Raw genomic sequence first — 20780 nt, forward strand, 5'->3', positions numbered from 1 at the left:
AAGCAGCAGCAGCCTAGCTGGAATTTCCTCATCCTTGCAGGAAAAAAAAGATAAAAAGCTCAGATCCTGATGCTCCCTCTTTAAGGATGATTTTAAACTGCAGGCATCTGACCGGGGACCTCCACTTCAATTCAAAAGGAGGCAAGGCACTGAGGACAAGGTAAAAGTTGAGATGGGAGCGAGGAGCGAGCAGGGCAGTGACCAGAGACCCCGAAGAAACTGCCAACGTCGCAAGAATATAAGTCTACTCTGCTCTGCTCTCCGAGCAACCAGAGACACTGGTCTGTGGGCAATGTGGTCCCGTGCCCACACTTCTGCTGCTGGCCCAGCTCAGCCAGAGGCAGTCAAGACCCTGGGCTTCACTAACAGCCAGGAGGAGGAGCACCCAGTATTCCTCCCTAAGGGCGAGTCACTGGATGGTTTGCACACTCGGCTTCCTCGGAGCAGGGGAAGGAGGGCTGTGGGGCTGCAGGTCCTCTCTGCCCAGGGGACAGTGCATGTGGGATGCCATCTATTGGGCATCTGGGGAAAGCGAGGCTCTAGAGGACAGCTGGCTGAGTGTGTAAAGGTTCTTTCATCCCTGACTGCCCTCCTGGGTGGGGTCTGACCCCAAAATACCCATCGGTTCCAGCACAAGTTTCCAAAATATGCTACTGAGTGGACGAGTGACGGCTTTATCCCACCACGGCCATCTCTCAGGAGAGGGCTCTTCCCAGCACAAGCCACTGTCCCTCGGTGCGGAAGGGAGACAAAGGTAGGGGGAAATAAACTACGAAAGAGGAAACGCAGACCCATTTGGAGATTTCAAGGAAGATCCAACCTGTGGATCAGAAAGCTGAAATGTGCCTGCTATCTCCATATGGAATAACTCCTCGAAATGCTGTCAAGGCTTCCCAATCCTGGCGGCCTATATCATTGCAGGGTCCACGCTGCCCTCCCTTCCAAGTCTCTCGCATTACACTGGCCCTCCAACCCCGCAATTTCCAAACTCACTGATGTCTCTCAGCACCTCAGCTTCTACGCACACTGCTCTTTCCCTCGTGACCCTCAGCTAATTCCGCCTCAGCCTTTCCATCTCAGCTTAAATGGGATCCTTCCCTCTGCACAAAAACAAGCTCCGACCCCCACAGTATACCCTCATAAAGCCCTGTACCTCGTGGCAGCACCTGGCCAGCTTAATCTGCTTAAAGTCCCTTCTTCCTGATGGACGATAAGCTCCAGGAAGGCAGGGACCACTGTGTTATTAACCCTCTGTATCCCCAGTGCAAGTAGAGGCCAACCAGCTGATGATACTCCAACTTCATCTCCTTCCCCAAGCACTTCGGCCTCCAGCCAAATCCTTCAAAGTTCCTAAACCCCACACCTTTCCTACTACTGCTCTATAAAAATTCAGGCCACCTTTTAAAACTCTGCTCAAAGGCTGCCTTCTCCAGGATATCTTCCCAATCTCCTAGCAATACACATGCCTTTGACCTTCACCCTGGTGGAAAGACTCAGGCTTCACAGAAGTACAAAGCTACCTTCCAATCAGGCCCTGCCACTGACAAGATGAGTTACCTGAACTGAGGCCTCACGTCCCAAATAATGAAATCTAACTCCTGGGACTGATTAAGAAAAAAAACAAAAGAACCTGGCATGCAGCACACCTGAAATAACGGCTCCCTCCATCCACCCGTCCTCAACACCATGTATGATTTGTTGCTTAGTTATTTGTCTTGCCCTTAGATGTAGGTCCCTGGGGGGCATTTCCTTATGTGGGTTCCTAAATGTGAGATCATTGGCATCGCCAAAGCAGCAACTATAACAGCAATCACCTCACACGTACTGAGTGGTTTAAAGTTTACTGCATATGTTTAGATACTGCCTAATTTCTAGTACGTACAGTGAATCCCACATTTAATTAAATATGTCCATACAGAATACATGTGCAGTAACATATATCTACCTATATATTTGGTATCCCAAAGATTTTAGGGTAGTTTTAAGCTTTAAAGTCTCCAAAATTATAAAAGCTAAAAACTTACAAAATACACCATTTGGGAGTTTATTTAAGTTTCTTTTATACTTAGTTTGCAAATTTTGAATGCAAAAGTTTTCATTTTACATGTTTCAGTCCTTCTGATTAAAAATGTCAAATGTTAAAACTTCCCAAACAGAATTTGGGGAATTTTAAGACATTCCATTCATTTCAGCTACTACAGGAATCCTTTTTTCAGCAAGGTGCTCAGTTTGAAGGCAGTCGCTGGCAGAATCTACACCTGTAGCTCTTTCTCTGCACCCCGAGGACCATGCACGTGGCTGGCAGCTCGACTGCTGTCAAAACTGTCTCCTCCTGGAAGGAAAACACTGGCCCAGCCCAGACTTCACCACGCCAGAGCCACCTTCTGCCTTTGCTTGCTTCCTACCCAGCGCATAACTTGGCTCCATGGGGTAAATGAGACCTGGGAAGTATTTCAGGAACTGTACCTCCTTCCTACCGCTGACAGTCACAGACAGGTACAACCCACACAAATGAGCTCTTCATCGCCCTGTACTTGCAGGATGCTAGTACAGATGACCTCCCCTCCTCAAACCTCTGTTAGTACTATTATTTCACGTTGGGTGGCCTTTAAAAGGCTGAAAATCGGCATCATGCACTAGCTGTCCTGGGTTAAAGCTGCTTATGCGCCAGTCTTCCAGAAGCACGGTTCTCAGCTCAGCCAGGCCATTCTTCAACTGCCTGCTCTCAATGAATTTCAGGAGATAATACTGATTATGGAGATTAATGAATGCAAAGAGATCATAGATGACTTATACATCATAAAGTTATTCCACAACTGCTTTTGTTAGCGAAGGTTTTCAGGCCATACGGTACTTAATGTTTGGAATAACTCATCTTAAAAGGCTGAAATTGTGCTTATTAAAATAATCAATAACCTGAAAGAAACAAAAACTCAGTGAATTATTTCCTGTTAGTCTGTCAGATCTGACAAATGAACCACATGCAAATATAATACTGTGGTGTTTCAGTTGTCTACTGCTGTGTAACAAACCACCCCCAAACATAATGGCTTCAAAGGACAACTGGCACTCAGAATTCGTTAATTCGGCAGAACTAGGAGGAAAGGGCTCATCTCTGCTCCATGCAGTGTGGCCTGGGGCAGCCTGATGGACCAAGAAGCCACCATGGCTTCACTCACAGGTCAGCTGCCTCAGCTGGGTGGCTGGAATGGCTGGGGGCTGACCAGGCCTCCTCTCCTTTTGTAATCTCTCACCCACCAGGGCTACCCTCTCCAGCAGGGTAGTCAGACGTCTTTATACGGCAGCTGCCTTCTAGAAGATGTTGCAGACTGAATTTATATGTTGAAGTCCTAACCCTCAGTACACTTCAGAATGTAAATGTATTTGAAGACAGGGTCTTGAAAGAGGTAGTTAAGGTTTAATTAGGTCACATGGGTGGGCCCTAATCCAATATGATTGGTGTCCTTATAAGAAAAGGAAGGACCACCAGGGATGGGCACCCACACAGAAAAAGCCACGTGAGGACACAGCGAGAGACAGCCATCTGCAAGCCAAGGAGAGAGGCCTCAGGAGAAACCCAACATGCCAACACCTTGACCTTGGACTTTCAGCCTCCAAAACTATGAGAAAATAAGTTTCTGTTGTTTAAGCCACCCAGCCTGTGGTATTCTGTCATGGCAGCCCCAGCAGACTAATATAGAGAACAAAAACAGAAGCTACAACACCCCTTAAGGCAACATCCAAAAGTCACAGACCTCTGTCACAAAGACTGGTCAAAGCAAATCACAAAACTCAGATGCAAGGGGAGGGGATTCACCTCCTGAGAGAGGTCCAGCATGCTGGCTGTATTTGAAGATGACAGAGGAAGAATGTGGGACTAAGTTAAAACCCTGAGTTCTCTTATCTGACCTCCAACTGGCTGCAAATCCTGTTGGGAAAGTTGGGTAATGTCCACCTCAATACATGGCCTTTAGATATAACTCTTTCATTGAATGGTTTACAGAGTCAAACAATTGAATGCTTATTATGTGAAAATAGTTCAAGAATGTGAAATAGTTCTCAAGTAGTTTATGTTGAGAAGCATAAACTGCTGACACACATAGTACAGTTATCTGTTCGCTCCAATAGCTCTCCTGCATACGCTATACAAATAGCCATAGAGCAAAACTACAGACTCCATTCTGAATTCTACCCAAGAGCATGTAAAAACAAAAGCACCCAAACCCTAATGCAGTCTCAAGTACCACAGCAAGGACCCAGTCTGTAAGTTTCTGGGATCTGGCAAGAAGCACACTTCTTTGTGTTTGTGGTCCTTGTGCAAAAAGGGCCTTTCCTCAGGGTCATCGATTCATCAATCGAGCGGTCCAGAAAACCCTCACTGCTCACCCATCACAAGTTCTGATTGTAATTAGAGCGCTCCACAACTGTGTAGCAGGAAGCACGAGAAGGCCAGGTATGGACCGGAAAGGAGGAGGGGCCTCGGAGGCTCCTCGAAGGGACTTGGTAAATAGCCGTTTCATACCAACAGCCTGGAAGCCAAACACACAACTGCCTGCTTTGGTTGGATTCTGCTAAACCAGTACTAATTAGAATGGGAGCACGAAGCTTGAAATAATGATTCTTATCCTAAACACAGAGCAAGAAAAGCAGGGTACGAACGGAGTTAAGTGTTTGCAAGTGAGAAGCATTATGTGAACGGCTGGAAATAAAACCTCAATCGAGAATGACTTGCAGTAGTCTTAAACCTGCTGCTGAAAATACCCCTAATGCATATTTATTAGGTCTGTCATCCAAGAGGCTTGTACCCCCCAGCCGTCGTTAGTCATTAGTAGGCACTAATGACCGCGGCCTTCCGGCACCACCCTAGCGCCCTGCAACGCAGCTCCGAGCAGCTGGTGGAATGGGAACAGACGGCCTGCTTCCCTTCAAGGCAGAACTTTCTGCAGGTGACAAAATGACTGTTAGGTGACTGACAAAAAGAAAAACAAAAGTTGAAACAGGAATATCTGATGTCAGTAAAGTACATGTTTAGTATCGCAGGGAGCCTTTAACTTAGGCCCTTACGGTTGGGAGGACTGTTTACAAAACTGCAGCTGTGCTACAGAATCAGAATCTGCGTGCCTTCCAAATCGAGAAACAGTCACCGAGCCCCAGAGACACCTCTGAGCTGAGCAGGCCGCTGCAGTGTGCCAGAGAAATCCAACCTCCTAGGCACCTGAAAAGGAGTACCTCGCTCTCCAAGGGGGGTAGAAGTCACCCCTTGTCCTCAAAGGGTAAACTCTTCTTGGAGGGAGGAGCAGATCTTCTCAGTGAGCTCTAGGGGAATGCAATTACCACTCTGGGCACGTAGCGAGCAGCACAATCCCTAGACTGAACCCTGTGTGTATCTAGGGACATTAAATGTATGTCCTTCTACTTGTTTTCACTTCTATTTTCCCTTTGGTAAATGGTTTACATACTCTGCCTCCTTAACTAATAGAATACTCGGAATCCTTTGGCCGTAAGAGTGAAACCCACTCAGGGTGGCTTAAACTGGAAAAAAGTAAATAAAAACTGAAAAAGATGGAGGGCTCTCAGAGGATACAGGGTTACTTTCTCAGTAAAGTTTCCCCTGACTTCCCTGTCTACAAGGGCTCCCACTACCTTATCCCCAGCACTTGACCTGGCTAGCTCCCCCCCCACACAATAAGGACTCTCTTCCCCTTATCCTGCTTCATCTTCCTCCTGACACTCTCCGAAATTAAATGCTGCATCTACCTACATGCTGACTCATTTGCACCACCCATCCCTCCCACTGACAGGTGAGCTCCCTGCACGCGGGGCTGTCTGTCTCACTCCTACCGTATGCAGCCCAGCGTCTGGGGCAGTGCTGGTCCTCAGTCAGTATTTTTGAGTCACTGAATGAGTGGCTGGTCACTTGCAACCCTGGACAGTGGGTGCAACTGGATCTCATGAGAGACAGGAACCAGAAACTGGTACCCAGACAGCAGCGGGCTCCCATACGCCCCGGTCCCTCCCTGCCTGGGCTTCTCCTTCCACCCGCGCTGCTGCAGCCCTCTTTGCAGAAGTGCTTTCTCCACTCCAAGTTTCAGAGCTGCAAATCCAGCTACAGTCTCCCACGCCTTTAGGATAAAGTCCCGAATCCTGCTGGACCTGCCCTCCCACCCTCATCTCTCACATTATATATTCCAACCACTCTCTTCTAGTCATTCGGGGCTTTTCTCCATTCCTCAAAGGGGCATGTGTGCTCATCTCTGGGTCTAAGAATACTCCTCCTCCTAGAGCAATCTTTTCCTCTACCTCCACCTGGCTATCCCCTTCTCATCCTGGCACATGGTTAGGTGACACTGTCAATGTGCCCCCCGTCACAGCTTATACTCTAAACTGCTTTCTATGAAGGATCCACAGCGGCAGAGATGATACCTGTCTTGTTCACCACTACATCCCTTAGCGCCAAGGACAGCATCCGACACGTAGCAGATGCTCAAATATTTGTGGAATAAATAAATGAACTGTGTATTTGTACTAGCTGTTCCCTAAAGGGCTGTGACAAGAATAAGACAGCAATTCACGTGTCTGCCTTGTCTTGCTGTATCCCCCATGCCTGGAAGAGCACAATCCCAATAAATATTTGTTGAATGAATAAATTCCTGGCTTGCCTGATGTAACTCAACCCCTTTCTCTCCCACTTGGGAAAACATAGCAGATGAGAGTGGGTAAAATCACGTTATTAACGGGACATTTTGGAATCATTTGAAAGATCCACACTTTATTACGTGTCATAAATTACCGGCCATGTACCTCAAAACTGATCATCACATATTAAGGTGGCTGAGAAGAGCTGATTTAGACAAAGCTAACAAATATGAAGCACTTCCTGCTCTCGTTATTTTTATTTTCCAGAAGATAAAAGTGACAGTAAGCTCAATAAGAACTATTAACAGAATCATTCTTACCCTCGACTGACTTTCTTCTTATAGATTCTGCTCACCCCAGGGGAAACCCTTAGCTAAATCAAAAGATGTCAGAAATTCCTTTTCAGTTATTTTTCTCCCATACCAAGGAGCTCCATCAAGAGCTACTGTCTCCATTCCAAAGACAATCTATGGCCCCACCTTGCTGATCCCCACACAACAGACATAAAACCACTGCCTCAATGTGACAATACTGGTCTCCCTCAAATACAGCAACTGGCATGTTTTTGGTTTTTTGGTCTTTTCTGTGTACATGTTTTATCCTTTTGATAAAATATGTTTTGGTAAAGGGGCTGGAACCTGTATCAACCTGGTTTTACTTTTGTTTACCTAAAGCATCCCCAAATATTGATCATATGATGAAATACAACTGAAAACGGAAAGTCCTAATGAAGGTTTCAGGCTTGGTGTGTTAAAGAGAGAAACAAATAAATCTGAGAGAGCCAGACAAGAAACCACACAGACAGCCACATACTCCAAACAAGGCTAAAGTTAGTAAAGGAAAATATAGCAACTCAAAGCCAGTCACATCATGACCCTTAATAGCCTACAGAAGTAGACACTCCATCCACACAAACAGAGCTGAGCTCTACAGATCACCCTACACGCTGAGTGACAGCAAAGATTTTGATTTATTTTCTTTTTTTTAAGTTCAAAGAGCTTTTAGTCTATAAAGGACACTAGTGTTTGATGTCTGGGCCCAAATTAGAGAGGATGATGAGAAAAGGAAAAGTGTTACGATGTATATTAAGGTTTCTTATTACTACCAAGGGGAGGGGTCAAGGCAAAATGCCAAGGTTAAGACAAAAATGGGCAACTAGAAATCGGAGCTGCTTGTTTCAAAAACTAAAGACCATAAACTCTTCCAGCAACAGTCCTCTGTCTTACCTGATAAAATGCTACACAATCCAAAGGGAAATAGGCACGTACCCCTGACCTTTAGCTGTTTGTAGATCTTGGTCAGTTTCAATTACAATATTTTTGAGTCATATCTGTAGAAATTCTTAACCCTTTTTTGTGCGAAGGATCCTTTTGGCAGTCTGGTAAAGTATACTGAGCCCTTTTCAGAAAAAAAAATTTTTTAATAAATTTATTTATTTATTTATTTATTTATTTTTGGCTGCATTGGGTCTGTTGCTGCGCGTGGGCTTTCTCTAGTTGCAGCGAGCGGGGGCTACTCTTCGTTGCGGTGCACGGGCTTCTCATTGTGGTGGCTTCTCTTGCTGTGGAGCACAGGCTCTAGGCACGTGGGCTTCAGTAGTTGTGGCTCGTGGGCTCAGCTGTTGTGGCTCACGGGCTCTAGAGCGCAGGCTCAGTAGTTGTGGCACACGGGCTTAGTTGCTCCGCGGCATGTGGGATCTTCCCGGACCAGGGGTCAAACCAGTGTCCCCTGCATTGGCAGGAGAATTCTTACCACTGCGCCACCAGGGAAGTCCAGAAAAATATTTTTAAATGCATAAAATACAATACAAAGGATTAAAAATGGAATCAATCATACTTGGTTATCAAGATAGTATACAATACAAAGGATTAAAAATGGAATCAATCATACTTGGTTATCAAGATAGTTTTAAGTTGTGATACAATAATATATGTACTTCTGGATTAATGTATTAACGAATCTAGCAGCAGGTCTATCTGTTGCCTATACACATAATGGAGTGAAATGCTAAATCTCAGTTTGAATACAGTAAAAATAAAGATGACTTTCCCCCCATCTAAGTTCAAGGGCTCCCTGGATTCCATCTGTGGACCCTAGGTTAAAAACCTCTGGATGAGAGAGCCAATAAAAATATATTTCGTGAAGCCTCAAATGAAAAAGAAAGTCTTGCAAAATGCATTATGCATTCAACTGTGAGGTGAGGGGAACTAAGAGTAAGCAATATTTTTCCAGAAACCATGATGGGCCATTAGTCAGCAAGAGAGCTGCATGCTTTAAATTGAATCCAGAAAGAGATTCGGCTCCCCTCATGCAAGTTACAAAAAAAAATTGAAGCTTTGAGGAACTGACTGGACTCTGCTAACAGCACTGCTGGACTCTGCCCTGAAGTGGGGAAACGGTTATCCGGCAGTGTAGTGATCCAGCTCAACTATGCACTTGAACAAATCCCCTTCCTTCCGGGAGCCTCAGTTGCTTCATCAGTAAAATTAAAGAGCTGAACATGTACTATGACCTCTTAGGGCCCTTCCAGTTCTAAAATTTCAGCATCAGATTATCTCTTCCTTATGTTGATTATTTCAGCCCACTGAGCTTAATTTCAAAACATCACTGCCTTCCTTAAACTTGCAACAGAAAGTTTTACCAAATTTTGAACACCCTCATGTACAACCTAACACCAATGTACCAAATATACGTATACCATTACCACTCTAAAAGATGCCTGTTTTGCACATCTCTGCTTCCAAAAAAGTAATCACAGCATCAATCTTTTCTGCTATTAAAACACAGTTCCCATTCGAATTCTAACACCATCACCTTAAGAATATACAAAATCAACACATGCTGGGCTACCTAGACTATGTTAACTATATGTTTTCAACATTTCAGCCAATGAACAATATGACAGGGTATGAACCAGAAAGGTCCTTGACAACTACCTAATCCAATCATATTTCATTATTTCTAAAGAAACAGAGAGAGCGTAAGGGACTAAGCCACTATCACAAAGCCAGTGGGCAAGAAAGGAATTCAATCCAGGTCTCCTGACTGCTGGTTCATCCTCTCCTCACGAACTATACCGAACTGCCTCTCAAATCCTGACACACTTCCCCAACTTTAACATTTTAGCCAGGTTTAAAATTAACAGCGAAAAAGATCTGACAGGTAGACCAGTCCTTTTCTCTGCCTTCCATTACATAATGGACGCAACAAAGAGTTGTGGCTACGCTGCATTCACTGGTTGAAATCATGAAATAATTAAATTCTACCAATCAGCCAAGAAAATGATGACCCTACTTAAATCCTAACTAGCTGGCAATTCTCTTAATATTGTGTAAAGCACGAAAAGACGCAGAAGCATTTATATATGGATATAGACATATACATATATAGCTCCTCAGTCTGCTCTCCAGGACCTCTTCGCAACATTTTACTATGAAATTTAGAAGCGAACAAAAAGGGCTACCACACAACAGTTTCTTTAATTTTTTAAATGAAAAACGCACTGTATTTTATAAGCAAAAAGCTTCTATCAATATCAATATTGGGCATTTTTAGATCTCAAGGTTAATTTTATCAATAAGAAAATCTACTAGAATTCTCTGCCGTTATTTATGTTCTAGATGATCAGACATGCAAATCTGGTAATAATTTTTATTTGATCGTTACTGCTGTTTTAAGAGGGAGGGCCCTGTCTCAAGTCCTAAGGGTAGGATAATGATTAATAAGGGTCTCTTTAAAGTCTACCTACCTTTTCACCATTTCCCCCGCATCCTTCAAATGTGTTCAATATCGCTAGAGAGTCAGAAAATTACTCTCAAAAACAGAAAAAGGCCACAATTCTTCTGAAGTATTAAAAAACCAGACGAGCATCTTCTCAGAACCTGGTCTCAACTCACCTTTCACGTCCTCATAGACACCTTCCCTGACCTCCCAGCTAAAGAAGCAAGACCTGCCTACAACAGACATTTCCCAAGCTAACCCACTTCTGCTGAGAACTCGGCAGCACCCAAAATTGCCATTTATTATTCCTTTGTTTACATGTTTCCTCCTGTTTATACCTGCCACTCCACACTAAAATGAAACCTCCTTGTTCACTGCTGGAGCCGGCATGCCTAAACAGTGCTGGCACATAGTAGGTGCACAAATAACTGCTGAGTGGCCCAAAGTATTGATGTAAGTGCCAACTCTGTCATACGACGTGTCTCCTGGAAAAGCGTTCTCAAAGGATAGAGCACATGCAATTGGCAACGCATTTAGATAGTCTACTTTAGAGTAAGCCTGTGATACTAGGACAATCCAGGGTATAAATCCCTTTCAGGGCTTTGGAATGCCCTGCACTTCCAGCTGTGAACACAAAACCCTCTCCAGGCCCATTCACACACTGCTTTCATGAAACATCTCAACAACGATTTCCTCAAAAGGAAATAATGAAATAAAGTCCTGGCCTAAGTTAATCTTTCGTGTCAGGTTCACAATGTTAAACATACTCTGAAGCCAGCCACACAAACAAAACAAAACTGCACAAAATTAGGCTGGGTTGAGATTACATAAAACAAGCTAAACTCTGGCTTTTTTCCTCCCATTCCTCTCTCCTTCCAGTGAACCCTGATATCTGTCTTTTAAGTGCAATTAGATGCAGGTGAGAAAAATGCTTATCTGCAAACAGCTTCCAAATAGGTAATGAGATTTCCAATGATATTCCACCTAATACCGTAGCAACAAGGTAAGGAGGACTGGACAACTTAGAGCTGAGCTGTGTCTGGAAGCTCCTCTTAAAAATTCTTCTTTTTAAAATTATGTTTAAGTCGGCACTTACTTCAAGGTATTCAGTTATCAAAACACATTTTTCAGAGTGCCCTGAGTTTTTCCATACCCATGACTCTTCGCATGCGTGCTAAGCCTACCTTTCAGCACCCATAATGTTAAGAATACAGGTCTTTCAAGAGAGAAGGACAAAAGCGCGGGTTCTCAGGAGTGACAGATCCAAAGGAAAAAATAATCCTTTCTCTTTCAGTACTAAACCCAAGTTGCTCCTTCTCCCGAGTTTCCCCGCACTCTCCCCTCCCCGCTCCGCTCCCCTTTCACTGCCCACTTTACCCTGCTTTAATCCCGGCGAAGCCTTTCTCCTGGCTTATTAAGGGTAAACAATAGAAATGTCACAAGGAAACTCAGGAAGTAGATGAAGTCTCTAATTGCTGCCGTTTAACGACTGTAGATAATTACTATCTTCAAAATGTGGTTTTCACAAGCGGAGAGGGAGTCGAGGCGGGTGAAGCTGGCGAGCTCCCCGCCGCTGGGAGAACATCTGCGAGGCCGAATCCCAGGACCGAGGGACGAAAGGGATGCGGCCCCGTGCCCGGGAGCCCGGGGTGGGGGGCAGCGGCGTTCCTGCCCACTCCGGGACACTCCCGGCCGAGTCACAGACAGTTCAGTGCCCTCGGGCCGCGGCTGCCCGTGGCGGTCACCATAACAATATGCAAAGCGCTGCCCGCGGACGCCCCCCGCGCGGATCCCACTGCCCGCCGAGGCCGAGGCGGCGGTGCCGCGCCTGGAGTTCCGGGCCCCGGGCTCACAGTAAGCGGGGGCAGAGGGCCCCCGGGGGCCTCTCAGCTTCGCCAAGGTGGTGGTGGGGGGGGGTGTCCTCGGACACCGCGTGGTGCCTGCGACGGCGGTGCCTCAGCCCTGGCCACTACCCCCGCTACCCAGCCCGGGGCGCGCAGGGAAGTCGAGCCCCTATCCCTGCGGTACCGCCGACGACTTGGTCCCCGAACGCTGAGCCCCGCGGGGCGCGGGGTCGCCCCAGTCCCCGCCGCTGCCGCCGCCCCGGGCTGGCCGCGATCCGCCACTTCCTTCGCCACCGTCCTCCGCGCGGATAGCGCATCCCGGTGCCCGCCGCAGCGCCCCGCGCGCGCCTCCCCGCCCCCGCCGTCCCAGCCCTCCGAGCCGCTCGCGCCGGCCCAAGCGCCCTGGCGATCCCCACAGAGCCCCCGAGCCACCCCGCTGGCCCTGCTCGGGGATGCGGGCGCGCTGCTGCCACCAGCCCGGAGTGCTCGCCGCCCGCCCCCAAGCTCCCCGGGTCGGGGACCCCCGGACTCACCCCAGAACCACCAGCTCCCCGTATTTCACCGGCTCCTTGTTGAGGGCGCAGTGCTCCTCCTGGCCGGGGGAAAACATGGAGCCCTGCTCGGCCGCCGCCGCCGCCGCCGTCGCCTCCGCCGCGACCCCCGCCGAGTCCGCGCCGCCGCTACAATCCCATCCCGAGAAGGGAGTGAGCGCGCCGGGGAAGGGCACGGCGGCGAAGGGGGCGCGGGGCGGCCAATCCCGCGGCTGCTCCGTCGTGGCTGCGCGGCTGCCCTGCCGGGCTCTCCGGAGCTCCGCGCAGCGCGGCTGCCCCGAGCCGGACTCGGCAACAAATGGAACCAAGCAGCAGGGGGACCTACCCGCGCCGAGCGCCGCAGCAGCAACCGCCGCCGAAGCCCCGCGGGAGGGAGGAAGGGAAAGAGCGAGAAAGCTAGGGAGGGGCGGGGGCAGAGGGCGGGGGAGGGGCGGGGGCCGGACCGCTGAGCCGCCCCGCGGGCGCGCGGGCAGGTGGGAGCCGCCCCGCCCTCCGCGAGAAGCCCGGAGCCCCCCCGCCCACCCGGCGCCCCCTCCCCCGGCGCGTGGGGCCGCCCACGTCCCCTGCCCGCCCCCCCTTGGGCCCCGCGGTGGATCACCCTGGTGTTATGTAAACATAGAGTAAAAGGGAAAGGAAGTTCTTAAAGGAGCAGCTCTATTTTTTTTTTTTCTCGCTTCCTTTCCCAAATTTAACAGCGCGAGGTCCTCAGCCCTGGTCGCCGAGTTCTCCAGCGGCTGAAGGCTGCGCAGGATCCCGGAAGCACAGCGGTCAAGGTTCCCAAGCCTAGCCTAGTTTCCCAGGTTAGTTAGCTGTAAATAAAGAACTTGCTCTCGGGGTATGAGAGCATTTGCTTTCCCGGTGTCACTGTGTCGCGGCACACATCCGGAGGTGTCGCACACGCGCACCTGGGTGCCTCCTCTTCCGAAACCAAGTCCTTAAGAGCTTGAAGACGTCTAGAAATTTGGAGGGGTTCGCCAATTGGCACTGGATTAGAGGGAGTCTTGAAGGCACTTGGAGCACACTGCCATGGTGCAGGATGTAACAATCCGGTTTGTCGTCAGCAGAGTTCCACATGGTTCCAAAAAAATGTTTTGTTGTTGTTGGGGTTTTTTGGGGTTTTTTTTAATCCATACCCTGTCCGCTTTCCCATACTTTCTCTCAGTCCGCTAAGGACTTTAAGAGGAAATTATTTGGGTCAACTTTTTAGTGGATATAAAAGTTCCTTTATTATCATAATTTAGCCAATGCATTGTTTGCTTTTTATGCTTTTCTAAATAGTTACTACTATGGCTTTAAAATATTTTAGAGTATAACAGCTTTACTGACTGCTGTTCTCATCATACAGGATTTTATTGTTTTCCCATTTATTAAGCACTCATACTGGAAACTCTGCATATTATTGTCAGTCACTGCCTCTCAAGACTGTTAAATAATTTTTAAAGAAATAAATACTGCAAAGCTACCCTATGTATAAACACTGACTGGTTGGCTATGACCCTAAGTAAAGGGCTAGGAAAAAGAAATAATTGCATCAGTAACCTTCCATTGCACCGTTCAGCACCCTTTGTCTAACATTCTCTGACAGGTTATTACTATAGTGACAAGATGCTGCAGGAAATTTTACTTCAGTTAGTAACGAATTTGTTTTTAATTGGGGCTTTAGAAATAAATTATTTCAAAGTAACTAAAGCCACACCATTGGTTAGTCAAACACACAAAAAATTTTTAAACAACTTACTTCACCTAAGTATAAAAATTCTATACTTCATCTGAACACAGTTATTCTGCATATTTTACATATTCTCTGTAATATGTGTGTGTGTGTAGTTAGTTTTAACCAACAATCCTTCACTAAAGGGTTGAATGCTTTCTCATCACTAGGGTCTTGGTGTGAGTTTCTGTCTGAATTTCTGCCTGATTAATGTCTTCATTTATCTACTCCATGCTCCTACTTACCTTATAGATGTGTGGCTAGCAAAGATCTATCAGAATCATGCCTCGGTTACGAGGTCCCCAGTTATTAAAGTACCTGGCTCTGTCATTCTAACTTCTCCAGGCTTGTTCTGTCACTGCTACCGCTCTCTAGGCTGCGATTACCCCCTCCCTCCTTCTCTCTTGGCATGCTGTGCTTTTGTGCATTGCACTACACTATTCTGGCTCCATTTCCTCCTTGCTGTGCTCTGCATCTGCTCTTAGGAAGATGGAAACAAACATGTATTAACCTCCTACTAAGTTCCAAACACTAGGCTGAGAGTTACCCGTAAGATGTCTCAGTCTTTGCAGGACCTCCATTCTAGCTGTTTGCCCAGGACGCCTCTGACTTCCAGAGGGCCATCTCTCTCTTTCTGCTCTCCCTGCATGTCTTTGAGCTTGTTTAAAGTTCTTCATCAGGTCTGTCTTTATCAGAGTTACTTACAGGAAGTGTTGCTTTGAATCAAGATTTTGTAGCAGTGGAGGCTTTTTATCTTAGGCAATTCAGGGCTGACAGACCAGTTTGGGGAATCATTCTGACACCTGAAAACCTCAGGAATGCATACAGGCACCAGGAATGGAAATCCAAATGAGCAAAAGGGCCAAGTGAGGACTGTGGCAAATTTGTGAGACTGTGCCATCTCAGAGGCGCATCAGTCACTCCTCTCCAGCTAATTGCCGCCATGTGACAATAACAGCTTACTGTTGCTACATTTAAGTTTTTTTTTAAAGTGCAAATCCTGTGTTTTATGCCGAATCCAACTTGTAACTATAGGCAACTCATTCCAGTTCTGTTTTGTTTTGTTTTAAACACAGAATGGACCCACCAAAACCATGTCTGTTTTCTAGATTGGGCCCAAGTTCCCCAAATTTGCTTTGTCTGGTTTCAAGGAAATATGTAAGTGAAGGTAAAAAAAAAGAACCAAAAAACACTTCTCAAGTGGAATCAAATGGCAGGGCTGGGAGGGGAACAGAATAGTGGGGCATAAACTTGATTTTCTCAGAGAGTCCATGGCTTGTGTCCCTATAAAAGCCAGCTTGCACCTTTCTCTGTCATCCCTCATTAGAGTTTTCTGTTCACAACTTAAGCCAGTTAGAACATTACCCCCACCATCCCCTGCTAATATTAGGAATCTGATTGTAGCATGAATGTATCTCTTCTTGAATGTAATTGTTTTAGTTAGTAGCTCCAGGCTGGTGGGACAATCTGGCTGTGCCATCTGCCAACCCACTGAAAGCCAGGGTGGGTTTGACTGACCTGGCTGCCAGGGCAGACCGCCACCCTTCCCTCGCTGCTTGCCATTCCATTTGTGTCTCTCCGAAACCACTCTCCTGAAGAGGATGAACCACCCACAGCATCCCAGAGGGAGTTGATGCTACTTCTTGGGCTACCTAAGGCCATATGTTAACTTCACAAATAAATAATGTAAGGCTTCCTCTTGATTTTTCCCCCCCAGTTAGGTCTATCTCTTTTAAGTTAAAATGAAAAGATTTAGTGAAGAAGCTTATGTTTGTCTTAAATAAAATCAATCAAATGCCTTCCAGTATTTCTAGAATAAAGAGTCTAATTTTTAGTCACTCTCCATTCTACCTTACATGTTTATGTTTGCAAAGACTAAAGAGTAAGAAGATCCTCTCAAAAAATATGTTTGGGGCTTCCCTGGTGGCGCAGTAGTTAAGAGTCCGCCTGCCAATGCAGGGGACACGGGTTCGACCCCTGGTCCGGGAAGATCCCACATGCCGCGGAGCAACTAAGCCCGTGTGCCACAACTACCGAGCCTGCTCTCTAGAGCCCGTGAGCCACAAGTAGTGAGCCTGTGTGCCACAACTACTGAAGCCCGTGCAACTAGAGCCTGTGCTCCGCAACAAGAGAAGCCACCACAATGAGAAGCCCACGCACCGCAACGAAGAGTAGCCCCCGCTCACCACGACTAGAGAAATCCCGCGTGCAGCAACGAAGACCCAACGCAGACAAAAATAAATAAATAAATAAATAAATAAATAAATTTATTTATTTATTTATTTTAAAAAAATACGTTTGGATAAACCAGTCATTTTTTTCTTGAAAACTTAGATCACATTTTATTTTTAAATTTTCTATATACATACATATATATATATCTATATATACACATATATATACACATATATAGATATATATATATATTCCTGATTGGGAAAGTAATATGAGCTCCTTGTCAGAAGTTTGGAAGACATGAAAAAAGGGATTTTTAAAAATCTTATTTTATTTAAATCATCCATAGTCTCATTACCCAGAAACAACCCTGTATAACATTTTTTATCTATTTCCTTCATCTTTTTTATTTTTAATTTTTTTACATAGTGTGATAATACTGTGTATAATCACCTTTCACACAGTTTGTTATTCCCCCTTTTTTCACTTAACGTTACAATTGCGAGCAGTTTTCTCTTGTCGCTAAAACTTCATTTTTGTTGTTCCATCATGTGTATCAGTATCTATGAACCATCCCCCCTCTTATAAAACATTGGGAAGATTTCTAATTTTTGGTCTTCTGAATAATGAACATATTTATATTCATTATTACTGCATGAGAACAATTTCCTACAAGTAAAATTATTACATCAAATGGTATAAACATTTTTAAGACCCTTCCATGCATATTTCCAAACTGTTTTTCAAAATGAGTATACCTGCCAAGTTATACTGCAACCATCAGTAAATGAGAGAGAACCTGCCTCAGGGAACTCTCAGTAGCATTTTTAAACCCTCACTAATGTGACAGGTGATAATTTTTATTTGCATTTCTTTGATTGCTATTGTGAGGTGCACTCACTTTTTTAAAAAATTGTGGTAGAAAATACATAACATGAGATCTACCCTCAACAAAACTTTCAGAGTCCAGTAGACTTTTGTTAACTGTAAGCACAATGTTGTACAACAGACCTCTAGAGCTTTTTCATCTTGCATGACTGAAACTTTATACCCATTGAACAGCATCTCCCGTTTCTCCCTCCCCGCAGCTCTGAGAAATTGCACTTTTTACTTGCATAAGTTTGGCAACTTTTGATATCTCATATAAGTAGAATCATGCAGTATTGTCCTTCTGTGACTGGCTTATTTTTTAGCAAATTGTCCTCAAGGTCCATCCATGACATATCATATAACAGGATTCCCTTCTTTTTATGGCTGAATAATATTTCACTGTAGGTATGTACTACATCATCGAGTTATCCATCTATGGATATTTAGGTGTTTTCACCTCTTGGCTATTGTGAACAATGCTGCAATGAACATGGGAGTGCAAATCTCTTCAAGATCCTGATTCCAGTTCTTTTGAATAAATACCCAGAAGTAGGTTGCTGGATCATATGGTAGTTCTATTTTTAAGTTTTTGAGGAAACTCCATTCTGTTTTACCAGCACCATTTTACATCTCCATCAACATGGCACATGGGTTCCAATGTTTCTACATCCTTGTCAACATTTGCTATTTTCTGGGTTTTTTGATAATGAACATCTTAACAGGTGTGAGGTGGTATCTCGTGATTTTGATTTACATTTGCCTGATGACAGTGATGTTCAACATCTTTTCATATATCTGTTGTATTTGCTTATCTTCTTTGGAGAATTGTCTATTCATTACCTCTGCCCATTTTTAAGCTGGGTTATTTGGTTTTTTGCTATTGAGTTATATGAGTTTCTTATATATTTTGGATATTAACCCCTTATCAGATATATGGTTTGCAAATATTTTCCCCCATTCTATAGGTTGCCTGTTTCCTTTGTTGTGCAGAAGCTTTTTAGTTTAATGTAGTCCCACTTGTCTATTTTTGCTTTTGTTGCTGGTGCTTTTTGGTATCATACCCAAGAAACCATTGCCAAGATCAGTATCACAAAGATTTCCCCCTTGGCTTTCTTCTAAGAATTTACAGTTTCAGGTCTTCTGTTGAAGTCTTTAATCCATTTTGAGTTGATTTTGTGTATGGTGTAAGATAAGGGTCCAATTTCATCCTTTTGCATGTGGATATCCAATTTTCCCCACACCATGTACTGAAGAGACTCTTCTTTCCCATTGTGTATTCTGAGCATCCTTGTTGAAGATCAGTTGTCTGTATATGCATGGGTTTGTTTCTGGGCTCTATATTCTGTTACATTTGTCTATATGTCTATTTTTATGCCAGTAGCATACTGTTTAGATTACTATAGTTTTGTAATATGTTTGAAATCAGGAAGTGTGAGACCTTCAGCTTTGTTCTTTTTAAGATTGTTTTGGCTATTCAGGGTCCTTTGTGGTTCCATATGAATTTTAAGATTATTTTTCTATTTCTGTAAAAGATGTCATTGGGATTTTGCTAAAGATTGCTTTAAATCTATAGGTTGCTTTGGGTAGTATGGACGTTTTAACAATATTAAGTCTTCCAATATATGAACACACCATGTCTTTCTATTCATTTGTGTCCTCTCTCATGTCTTTCATTAATATTTTGTAGTTTTCAGTGTCCAAGTCTTTTGCCTCCTTGGTTAAGTTTATTCCTTTGTATTTTATTCTTTATGAAGTTATTGTAAATGGTGCTCCTTTCTTATTATCTTTTTCAGATAGTTCATTGTTAGTGTATAGAAACACAACAAATTTTTACATATTGATTTTTGTGTCTTTGAACCTCACTGAATTTGTTTATTAGTTCTAACAATGTTTTTGTGGAAGTTTTAGAATTTTCTACATATAAGATCATGTCATCTGTGAACAGAGATTTTTACTTCTTTTCAGATTTGGATGCCTTTTACTTCTTTTCCATGCCTAATAGCTCTGGCTTGAACTTCCAGTTGAATAGAAATGTTGAATAGAAGTGGCAAGAGTGAACATCCCTGTCTTTTGTTTCTGATCTTAGAGGAAAATGTTTCAGTTTTTCATTGAGTATAACGTTAGCTGTGGGATTTATGGCCTTTATTACTTTGAGATAATTTCCTTTTATTCCTAGTTTGTTGAGTCTTTTTTTTTCCATCAAGAAAGGTGTTGGGTTTTGTCTAATGCTTTTTCTGCATCTATTGAGATCATCATAAGAGTTTTGTCCTTTGTTGTGTTAATATGCTGTCTCACATTGGTTGATTTTCATATGTTGAACCATCCTTGCATCCCAGGGATAAGTTCCACTTGTTCATGGACTATGAGACTTTTAATGTGCAGCTGGATTCAGTTTTCTAGTATTTTGTGGAGGATTTTTTCACCTATATTCATCAGGAATATTGGCCTGTAGTTTTCTTTTCTTGTAACACCTTCTTCTGGCTTTGGAATCAGGGTGATACTGACCTCATAAAATGAGTTTGGAAAAGTTTTCTCCTCTTCAATTTTTTGGAAGAGTTTGAAAAGGATTGGTATTAATTCTTCTTTAACTGTTTAGTAGAATTCACCAGTGAAGACATCTAGTCCTGGAATTTTCTTTGTTGAGAGGTGTTTGTTTGTTTGTTTTACTGAGTCAGTCTCCTTACTAGTAATTGGTCTGTTCAAATTTTCTGTTTCTCCATGATTCAATCTTGTAAGTTATATGTTTCTAGGAATTTATCCATTTCTTTTAAGTAATCCAATTTGTTGGTGTGCAATTATTCATAGTACTCTTGTAATATTTTTAATTCCTGCAGAGGTGGTAATAATGTCCCCTTTCATTTCTGATTTTATTTGAGTCTTTCTCTTTTTTTTCTTAGTCTAGTTAAAGATGTCAATTTTGTCGATCTTTTTTTTTTTCTTTTTTTTTAAATTAATTAATTAGTTTATTTTTATTTGGTTGAGCCTGGTCTTAGTTGCAGCAGGCGGGCTCCTTAGTTGTGTCATGTGAACTCTTAGTTGCGGCATGCGTGTGGGATCTAGTTCCCTGACCAGGGATTGAAGCTGGGCCCCCTGCATTGGGAGCATGGAGACTTAACCACTGCACCACCAGGCAAGTCCCTATTGATCTTTTCAGAAAACCAACTCAGTTTCATTGATTTTATCTATTGTTTTTCTATTTTCTATTTTGTTTATTTCTGTTCTAATCTTTATTGCCTTCCTTCTGCTAGTTTTGGGCTTATGTTCTTCTTTTTC

General features: G+C 44.2%; 1 protein-coding gene across 2 annotated transcripts in view; it reads right to left on the reverse strand.

Annotated features, from left to right (window-relative positions):
• The window catches only part of PELI2 (pellino E3 ubiquitin protein ligase family member 2), a 221361-nt gene extending 208206 nt beyond the window's left edge, over positions 1–13155 (reverse strand). Inside the window, exon 1 of one of the 2 annotated variants that reach the window (XM_082386653.1) lies at positions 12734–13155. In XM_082386653.1, coding sequence (XP_082242779.1) covers positions 12734–12810 — 77 coding nt within the window. In that variant the 5' untranslated portion in view covers positions 12811–13155. The remainder of the gene's footprint in view (positions 1–12733) is intronic. The other variant, XM_082386651.1, reaches the window with a different exon arrangement.
• Positions 13156–20780: the final 7625 nt, after the last annotated feature.

This window comes from Balaenoptera borealis (assembly GCF_965194805.1).
Source record: "Balaenoptera borealis genome assembly, chromosome: 3".
Classification (NCBI taxonomy): Eukaryota; Metazoa; Chordata; class Mammalia; order Artiodactyla; family Balaenopteridae; genus Balaenoptera; species Balaenoptera borealis.